The sequence below is a fragment of the Pongo pygmaeus genome, chromosome 15, assembly GCF_028885625.2.
Source record: "Pongo pygmaeus isolate AG05252 chromosome 15, NHGRI_mPonPyg2-v2.0_pri, whole genome shotgun sequence".
Classification (NCBI taxonomy): Eukaryota; Metazoa; Chordata; class Mammalia; order Primates; family Hominidae; genus Pongo; species Pongo pygmaeus.
The window spans coordinates 76,183,725-76,194,005 of record NC_072388.2 but is presented as its reverse complement, the minus strand read 5'-3'; the positions used below and the strand labels follow the sequence as shown (position 1 = coordinate 76,194,005).

The 10,281-nt window shown below is 52.9% G+C and overlaps 1 protein-coding gene across 3 annotated transcripts in view; it reads right to left on the bottom strand.

The window, feature by feature from the left end:
- TMEM63C (transmembrane protein 63C) overlaps positions 1 to 10,281 on the bottom strand; it is a 79,445-nt gene continuing 69,164 nt past the window's right edge. For 2 of the 3 annotated variants that reach the window (XM_054449088.2, XM_054449089.2), the window contains exons 22-25: positions 10,028 to 10,195; positions 7,570 to 7,679; positions 6,120 to 6,191; positions 1 to 2,961 (exon numbers count right to left, since the gene is read on the bottom strand). In XM_054449088.2, the coding sequence (XP_054305063.1) occupies positions 2,758 to 2,961; positions 6,120 to 6,191; positions 7,570 to 7,679; positions 10,028 to 10,195 (554 nt within the window). In that variant the 3' untranslated portion in view covers positions 1 to 2,757. The remainder of the gene's footprint in view (positions 2,962 to 6,119; positions 6,192 to 7,569; positions 7,680 to 10,027; positions 10,196 to 10,281) is intronic. The other variant, XM_054449090.2, reaches the window with a different exon arrangement.

Sequence of the window (10,281 nt, the reverse complement as noted above, 5' to 3'; positions counted from 1 at the left end):
TTGGGAGGACTTGTTTATTCAAGGCACGGTCATAGCATTAACAAGAAGGTTCAGCATTCTGGCACATTCCTTTAGTGGTGGTGGCCAAGGTTAGCCCACCCCCACCCCCGACCGGGGGCCCCAGAGGACGCAACGCTGCTGATAGGCACTTTGCTTCCAGGGGCAGTGGAGGGTCAGGCAGGTGGGCATGGGGCCACTGGAGGCCCAAGGAGGGCCTCTCCTGGAGGCTGTAGGCAATACCGTTTCCCGGGCGGCAGCTCCTTCCAGAAAGGATTAAGTCAGGAGGTGATTTGGTGGATGGAGTAGGGTGGGGCGGCTGGGAAGTGGCTGGCAGAGGAGTGGGATGGCAGTAGGTGGGGGGAGGGGGGCAATGGGTGAGGCAGGTGTGGGCTGAGGCAGGAGGTGCCTGAGAGGGCCTGGATGTGGTGGCGGGGGGAGGCTAAAAGATGCCCCCTGCTCCACCGCCCTGCAGTGACCATGGGAGGTCCAGATGGAGCCAACTGCCGTGAGGCTTTGCTGGTTCCCCTAAGAGTGGACTATGGAACCTTCTCCACATGCTCACCATCTTCTCTCAGAGTCAGGCTACACTGGACCCAGGTTCAGAGGGAGAAGCCCCCAGCCATCCCGCCACATTGTCTGCCGGGACTTTTCCCATATGTGGCTTCCACAGTCCGGCAGGGGCTGCAGGGGCTGGGGGCAGGCGCCAGGGAGCTGTGTCCAGTGAAGGAGAGACCCCAGGCCAGCTTCTGGCGTGACCCCCACACCCCATATACCAAATACACATGATGGGGTCGGGCAGGGCCTGGAGCTGGCCACCTCCCCATCATGTGCCAAGCTCCTGCTGGGCCTGACTGCTATGCTGTAACCGTGTACTTTCCCCTTGTTGATTGGTGAAATTCCAGTGGGGAAGGGGCCTGTGGGACCTGGGTGTGTAGGGGCCAGGCTAGGGTCATTTCCCCCTTATTCCTAGCTGGACAAGGAATGGGAAAGACAGCCTCTCTCCAGCTGATCCAAGCTCTCTGGAAAGACACCCCCATGCCAAAGTGTGGGCCATGCCCTGGGGGTATAGCAGTTTCTGCCCATTGAGCACAATTTCTCACCTGCGGTGAAGCTTGGAGCTTCTGGGGCTAGGATGGGGCAAAAGTGGGGCAGGGACAAGGCCTAGGTGATCTGAGTTCAGGGCAGCCATGTGCCTGGGGCCTGGTGCAGGTGCTCAGGTGAGGTGAGCAGGGGGCCGGCCTTCAGTAGGTTGGTGGCAGGGACCCAGACCTTTGGGGGAGGGGGCTGAAGAGGGCCCTGGAGCACACAGACCCCATTCAGCTTGGCTTGTTCTGGTTCATTGAGGCCCCCACTGGCCCTTCTCATGTTCTCCCTGGCTGGGCTGCACAGTGGTCCTGATGACAGCCCATCCCAGAGGCAGAGGCCGGTTCCCCCTGGCTATGGCAGAGGTGCTGAGTGTCCCCATCACTGTTCGGAATTCAGCTCCCCCAGGTCTCAAGTGGTGGCAGCCCTGGGAGGGCAGCCTTACTTCTCCAGAAAGGGCTTCTCCCTGGAGCACGTGGCCCTCCCCACCACCCCACCCCCGGCCGGCCTGGGGCAACATCACGATTGAAGCATCTGCAGTGTCTGGACCAGGCCCACACTGGAGGCCGCTTGGGTGGTCTTCAAGGCAGGGTGCAGGGGCAGCCCCGAGAAGGGAGGAAGGGTCCTACTTGGGACGCAGGTGATGGTCAGTCCTTCAGTTTGAAGCGTGGGGTTCTTACCCTAACATACTGCCCATCTTGGCCAAGCTGGGGGTCCAGGCACTCAGTTGGGTAGGAGGCAGGAGTCGCTTTTAAGTGGCCACATCTTTGGCTTTGGGGGTCTTCTCTTTAGGCCCTGGGGCTTGGGGAGGTATAGCTGGTTTCCCACCACCCAGAGTTTTGGGGAGAAGACCTCCTTCCATGAATTTGGCTTCTGTCTCACCCCACTTTGTGTTACCCAGAAAGGACTAACCAAGGTTTCCTTCTGAAAAATGCACACGAGTCTCATTTGATGAGTCCTGAGTGATCCCCCTCTGGCTACCCTTGTAAGAATAGAAAGAAGGGCCTCTGCCCTGCTGCTCCTGGGGACATCTGATGAGGGCAGAGGAGCAGGAAGGGGCTGAGTTACCTCTTTTCAGGTCTACGCTTTCAGTTGGCTCTTGCTCTGGTGGGTGCAGAAACTTTCTCTTTACAGACCCCATGCAGGGAACTCCGTGATGAGGTGGTCCTCCGTGTCCTGTCAGTGTGCTCCGTGCACATACCTTTGCCTCCTCAGACTGCAGGGGAGGAATGGGCTGGGGCTGGGAGGAGGAGGAGCAGCAGCAGAAGCTCCTTGGAAAGGCAGCTGATGCAGAGTGGTGATGACCCCAGAGAGCCTTCAGCAGCCTCTTTCTGCCTCCTCCCTTAGGAACACCTTCTCCATCTTGGTCCCAGGAAGGGACCCCAACGTTCAGTCTCTGTGCTGGGGCTCCAGCCACCTCTCTCAAGACATGGGCTTGCCTGTATCCTCCATCCCTTCCCAGGCTCCCTCAGCACTGCCGAGCACCCCCAGTTCCAGCCGGGCAGCAGGTCAGGGCCCCCGTATGGCCCATGGCTGGGGTGGCGGATGTCTCCACTGGGGGCTTCTCAAAGTCTGCAGGAGGTAGTGGGGAGGTTCAGGCCACCCTCCTGCCTCCCCTTGCCAGGCCCTCCTCTGACCCCTCAACAAGTCGCCAGTGGAGGCCTCAGGTCCCGGTCAGTGGTACTGGTTCTGGCCCTCCAGTTCCAGCCCTTCCTGGAACTGGGCCGAGTCTAGCTCCCTCGCAAAGCCCCTCAGACCACTCTCTTCTTCTCCCTCTTCCGGCTGATTGTTCATGGTGCCATAGGTGTGCCTGGCTGGGGAGGAGGCAGGGGTCAGGTTCAACTCCGGCTCTTGCAGCACGGTGGCCACATACAGCTGCTTGGGATAGAGACAGGGGACAGGAGCAAGGTCACGTCCGGAGCAAGGCCATGTCCGGAGCAAGGCCCTGGGCACACCCTCTCCCCTCATGCCCCACCCCCATCGCCTCTGTCTCCTCCAAACCTTGGAGCCTGCCTTCTTCCCCAGCAGCCTGGGTCCTGTCTGTCCCACCCACCTAATTGTTCTTGATCATTTAATGAGCATCTAGGTGCTCCCAGGGCTGGTTTAGTGGCAGGAATCCCTACTTCTAGTCCACTGCTCCTTTAGAACATGTTCCATTCACGCTCGGTTCCAAGTCAAGCTGCATCCAGGGGAGGTGAAATGAGGCTCCCCTCAGCTGGGGACTGGAGAGACCCTCTTTCTTGAGCTAGTGCACTTTCTAATACAGCTTCAGCAGCACACTCAGAACTCCCTCGGGGTCTGTCACTGGTTGGCCTGTCCTCAAGATGTGGAACTGCTAGCGGAGACTTTGGTCACATGACCTGTCACACCCAGGAATGGTCCCCATGCTTGGGATGGCAGCAGATAGAAAAACACAGGATGTACTAGGAAAAAGAGCAATTGTCATCCTCTGAAGTGGCTCTTAAACCATCTCCTTACTTAGAAAATAGGTGATTAGGGAATGGAATGAAACCTTTCCCATAGGAGTTTATTTCAGTGAAACCAAACAGCCCTGGTTGAAGGAACGGTTTTCCTACAAAAGAATCTAGACATTTGCATCGTGCCAAAGTAAACCATCTAGATGATCTTTTGGTCATAAAGGGGTAAATGTCAACTGAACCATGGAAAAATCCATCTGTCATTCCCCTAATTAGAAGGTCATGATGGCATCATTAATGAATGGGAATTAACAGGATGTTACATCTCTCTGAGTGTAAATTGCAGCACTACCTGTAATGTGTTCTAGCCCCATGTTGAACTTGCATCTATCAAGCCATCAGATCTAACTTCCAGTGTTCAGGAGATCATGGAACCTGTCATAAGACATCATGAACAGCCAGAAAAATCCAGGTGGAACATTCTGCAGGACTGCTGGCTTGGTCTCTCCAAGTCATTTAAAAGGCACTGTGCTAAAATAAAAGGGACATGAAAACCTGAGGCACACGTGCTAGATTTGATATTGGGTTGGACAAGCTCTAAAAGATACTTCTGGAACAATTAAGGCAATTTGAATATGGGCTGGGTGTTCGAAGAGATCAAAAATTTATATATATGGAAAAAGACTGTTAACTAAAAATGCAGGTTATAGGCCTGGCGTGGTGGCTCATGCCTGTAATCCCAGCACTTCGAGAGGCCAAGGCAGGTGGATCAGCTGAGGTCAGAAGTTCGAGACCAGCCTGGCCAACATAGTAAAACCCCATCTGTACTAAAAATACAAAAATTAGCCAGGTGTGATGGCATGTGCCTGTAATCCCAGCTACTCGGGAGGCTGAGACAGGAGAATCACTTTAACCCAGGAGACGGAGGTTGCAGTGAGCCAAGATGGTGCCACTTCATTCCAGCCTGAGCAACAGAGCAAGATTCTGTTCCTCCACCCCCACAAAAAAAGGTTATAAAACAGTATGTGCAGTACTATTTCATTTTAGCAAAGCTATGTAAATCATACATAATTATCTAGAAGAGATACATAGTATATAAATATCTGGAAGAAAATACACTATCAATCAGTGGTCATCTCTGGGTGGTGGGAATATGGACTTTTTATTTTCTTATTTCTGCTTATCCTTTCCCACTATAATGATGCGCAATGTTCATATAGCCCTGTTGTAATAAGGCAAGATTTAAAAAATAAATCCTAGTCATGTTTTTTAAAAGCATAGGCTTTAGAGTCAGATGGACCTGGTTCGACCTTTGTCCTGACACTTCCTTGCTTGGTGCCCTGGAGTCTATATTGACAGAACTTCTGAGCCTCCATTTGGGGATGAAAACCCCTACTGTGTGGGTTTATCAAAAGATTAAGAGCGAAAACAGCAAAATGCCAGGCTCATAAGAAGATTTCAAAAACTTATTGCTAAAAATATTCAAAGAGGGGTCCTTTCGGAAGGGTCCCAAGAAAAGAGAGACTTTCTTGCTTTGAAATCCTTGTGGTCTCTTCATTACCAAAGCCCCTTCTCCTGTCCCCTCTCAGAGATAATCTGTGCCTGTATGTAGGGTTTTTCAAAGTGGGCAAACCTGGCACTCCGGTGACTTCTGTCCACTTGCTGGTGTTTTATCTGTGCTTCTGTCCCTGTGCACTCACACCCAGCTCTGCCCACAACTAAAGAAAGCCTTGTCTCCCATAGGGCCCTGCCGCCCACTCCGCGTTTCCACTGTGCCGAAAACTGTCTTGAGTCCCCCAAGCTCCGGTCTGTCTCCAGGCCTTCGCACAGGCTGCTCCTCTTCCTTGAAAACTCTTGCCCCACACCCTACTTCACCTGGCACCCCGTATGCCCATTCCTGGCGTCAGATTCAATGCTCCCTCCTCTGGGATGCTTTCACCAAGTGCCAGCCTGGCACCCTTCTTCAGAGCTCCTCCCAGGAGCCCTGGCCTTGGGGCACAGGCTGACCCAGTACCCACCTCAGTGCATGCATTGGTGGCTCTGCAGCTGCATTTGTGGCAGGGATGCGGGTGGGTGCTCGTGCCCATTTCCCTTCAGGCCGAGCCACTGTGTAAGAGACAGCACCCAGCCTGTAGGCCCTGCACTCTGAGCCAGCCTCTCTGCACGCAGACAGGCTCGCTCATCTCGGCTTCCCTGCCTTACCATCAGTGCAGACTTCTAATAGTTCCCTGAAGCTCTGTCTGTGTTGCTCTGCCTGCACCTGTGCCTTGGGGCAGCCTTTGGTCCTGAGGCCAATCCTCAGCAGCCCCCCCTGCGTCTACATGACCGAGGTCGCTGTGGTCTCGGCCTCCCTGACAAAGTACTTCCTCTTTAGGTGCCTTCCAGACAATGCCGAGTGCATGGTGGCTCTTCTCTTTTTCTCACTCTTCATCCAGGGCCACGGCAGCATTTGGACCTGGGCCAAGTCCTGCTCCGTTAGAGGAGGGAGTCCAGGGGACCCCCATCACCTTCCCCATACCCAGAGTGGGCAGCAAAGCTGGCATCCCCCATGATGCCACTGGAGTAGACCATCCCTGCAAGCACCGCCCTCCCAACCTGTCCCTGGGACTCAGGACTCACAAGGGAGGTGGGCGTGGAGGAGGTGCTGCTTGGCTCCATGTCAAACACCGTCTGGATCTCCTCCTCCTCAGGCTGCAGCAGGGAGAGGTGGTGGGTTACAGGAGGCCTGCTCTTTGCCCCTCCCCCCTCATCCAGAGGAGCCTCAACTCCACACCTGGGCTTCTCACCACCTTCGAACTCATCTCTGTTTTTCCATACCTTCAGCCTGGCAAGACTGAGGCCCAGGGGGACAGAGAGAGGGCTGGGATGCAAGGGAGTCCCTTCTGGAATGTTCTATTCCCAAGGGCCATCACTGGGGGAAGTAAGCAGAGCTGGAATTGAAGTTCAAAGACGAGCCTGCTTTGACTCCAGGAGAAGCCTTGACTTCAGCACTGTCGTCTTTCCTCCTGTAGCTTCCCCTCTAATTTGGAAAGTGTCCTACACCCACACAGCCTAGGTTCCTGGCCATTCTCCTTCTCTAGAGTGGACACCTGGCCAACCCAATCACATCATGCTGCTGTATTAGACAGAGTCAGTGGGGTCATTCACGAGACCCTTCACTAGTGTGGTGCTCCAGCCAGGCGTGGAGAAGAAAGGCTGGGCAGAGAGGGCAGTGGGCGCCTGTGCCCAGAGCCCTGGACACAGAGACACCAGAAGCAAAGAGATCCTCCTCCAAGGCCCTCCTCAGACTCAGTAGGGTGTCAGTCCTTAAAATCAGCTTTCTTTTCTTTATATACATTCATTGAAAAAGGAAACAATTCACTATTATAAACAGAAAACTGTGTTTCAGTTGCCATAAGCAGAAAGTTAATGTTAAATACGTAACCATGAAAAATGAAAAATTATGTTGCGATTCACTGGAAATCATTCCAGTGCCCCAGGAAAGACATCCATTCTGGGAAATGCTGAGCTAGAACACATAGTTGTTGGCATGGCTCTAAAAGGGCATGGATTGGCTCCCCTCTCCTAATGATTAGGGTGGGCCCACTGCCAACAACCAAAGGAGTCATGTGGGGCAGGGGCCACCTCCAAACATAGTCGCCTCAAGTTCAATAGCCTGGGGTCTTAAAGGAGAGAAAATGACAATCCCCCCCTTTTTGAATCATCATCAACTCCCCCGTCAACCTCTTTTGCTCCGTCCTCTCTCTTGGCCTCCAGTCCTTGGAGGCTCACAGTTCAGTGGCTGCACTGGACTCACATCGCAGGAAGGATGGGCCAGCAGCCTGCAGTTTGGAGGAGGTGTCAGAGGGAAGAAAAGGAGAGGACAGCTGTCTTCTGGATGGGGGCCAGAGCCTAAGCTAGTGCAAGGCATGCATGCATGCACACTGGGCTCCACGCTCTACCGTCAGAGACAAAGGCGAGACCCTTTCATCCTGTGGTGCTATGGGAGCCCAGGCCTGGAGAGTATCCTACAGCTGTGTCCCCCAGGGACCAAGAGAACCAGTGGAGGAGGGGCAGACTGGCAACTCACCTCATAGTCGGCAACCATCCGAAGCTTCCCCAGAAAAATGCCAACAAAGGCAATTATCATGGCAATGAGGAGGGTGGACAGGGAAAAGATGGTGATGGTGTGGAGAGAACCTGCCAAGGAGGAGAAAAGGCCATGGGATGGAGTCTGCCAGCTGAGATGCCACTCCAACTGGCAGATGCCCAGGGACCATCACAACACCACTGCAAGGGCTTTGACCTTGCCAGTCCTCTTCTGATAACAACTGGCATCAAGGAGTCTGACACAATAACATCATCCCTTTGCTCTGTTTGAGCAGTTTAGAATTTGGCATCTGTGGAGTCCATGAAAAAATGTTTTAATTGACTTCAGTACCCACTTCAGTGCCCATTAAATGTGTCCTTCCTGACCTGCTGGTCACCTCCAACACCATCGTCCCTGGGAAGTATCTTTGAGTGACTATTTCTGCCAGTGCCCCCAACGCCATCTCTGACCTACACCTTTCCCTGCAAGCCCTTTTGAAGTGAGCATGCTCAGTTATCTGTGCCGATGGCACAGAGACGGAATCTAGAAGGTAAAAGTCACCTACATTGCATTTGGGAATATTTGGTCCCTTTTTTACAGCAGCAGTTTTCTAACTAGGTAAACGTTTTTTAAATTACGCTTTACAGCCAAAAATCACTGTTTAATGATGCTTACTGCAGTGTTTTTATAGTAGCAAAAAGTGGCAAACCTCAATATCCAATCATGGAGAACTGACTAAAACTGGTAGACTTTCATGCAACCACTGAAAGGCACCTACGTGTTCAGTCTTTTAACAACCTAGGAAATTGCTCAGAACATTGTGTTCAGTACAAAACCTCAGGGTACAGGACTGAATGTTACAATATGGACTATCGCAGTTTTGCAAAGTAACAATAGACCAACAGCTCCCTCTCAATGTTCCCACGCCCAAGGCCCCAAAGCGCATGCCTGGAAAGGGGACAAGGAACAAAAGACATCAGGTTCTGGGTGAGATGATGGGTCATTTACGTGTTGGTCTTTATATTTTTTCTATTTTTGATAATAAACATGCAGTCCTTTATTCTTAGAAGAAAAGCATTATGGAAAAAAATGAAGTCTCCAGGGTGGCAGGGAAAGGCTAGCAGGATAAGCAATTGGGGGTGACGGCAAATGGGTAAGCCACATAAATGACTGAGAGTCGACCGTATGGATGCCACCATGACAGGGAGAGAAAAGAAAATACCGCCTCGGATTGCCTGAGCTCAGGAGTTCGAGACCAGCCTGGGCAACATGGTGAAACCCTGTCTCTACTAAAATACAAAAAATTAGCGGGGCGTGGTGGCACGCGCCTGTAGTCCCAGCTACTCAGGGGGCTGAGGCAGGAGAATAGCTTTAACCTGGGAGGCGGAGTTGCAGTGGGTCGAGATCGGGCCACTGCACTCCAGCCTGGGCGACAGAGCGAGACCCCGTCTCTAAAAACAAAAAATAAGAAAAAAAAAAAAAAAAAGAAAGAAAACAGCGCGTCTCCCTTCTCCCACCACTGAGAAGGTTAAGGTCAGGTGTCTGAGGGAAGGGCAGTGGGGTTGGGGGTTGCTGGGGGGTGAAGGTGCCTCCAACGGGGAGAAAGCTGAGGGGTTTCTAATCTGTGGCCTGCAGGGACTGCTTCTGTGAGGGTGTCTCTGAGCTCCCCTAGGCAGGAGCAGTAGCTGTGTGTAGCTAAAGAGTGAGGAAAAAGCTGGCCCCTACTGCAGGCTCTGGTTCCTCTTCCAGGTTTTTGGCAACCCATAAAGCCAGGCATCTACCACTGGGTGCCTGCGGCTCACGCTTATAATCCCAGCACTTTGGGAGGCCTAGGCCGGGGGATCGCTTGAGCCCAGGAATTCAAGACCAGACTGGACAACATAGTGAGACCTCATCTCTACAAAATTAAAAACAATTAGCCAGTCATGATGGCTCACGCCTGTAGTCCTAGCTACTGGGGAGGGTGAAGTGGCAGAATTGCTTGAGCCCAGGAGGTCAAAGCTGTAGTGAGCTGTGATCGCGCCACTGCACTTCAGTCTAGACAACAGAGCAAGATTCTGATTCAAAAAATAAAATTAAAAAACAAAACAAAAAACCAGGCATCTTATGGGATCCCAGAGGAAATGTCATGGGAACTGAGCCTCCCAATAGCTGATACTCTATTTCCTGCCCGTCTAGACTTAGAGAGAAGGAATATGAGGTTTCCTGCCCTGAGCGCTGGAAACCCAAATCCACACCTGGGGACTGTGTTGGTCCAGGGCCTTCTCTTAGCCTTGAACCTCAGCTGAGACTCTAATGCAGGCCTTTTAGGCCCAGAGAAGTCGCTGGGTATGGCCAGGTCTGGTGAGCAGCATCTTGCCCTCCCTGGGCTTTTCTCCTCTAACAGGGTCAGTGTTAAGGGACTCACAGAGCAGTGGGGCAGGTGGAGGTGGGGTCTCCAGGCAGGCTTGGTACCTACCCAACCGCAGGATGGAGAAGAACAGCATCCAGAACAGACCCAAGAGTGGCGCAAAGATGGCCTGGGAGACGGCAGCCATGTGGATCTGCTCATTCAGTTTGGTGGGTGCGAAGGAGTAGTACATGTTATAGCGATCCGTCAAGTGTTTCATGCACAGGTAGAGCAGCCCTGGGGGGCCAAAGGTGGAAACTTATTCAGTGGCCCCTTCAAGTCTGGACCTTTGTGGCTCCAGTGTCTCCACAGGCCTGAGAAGC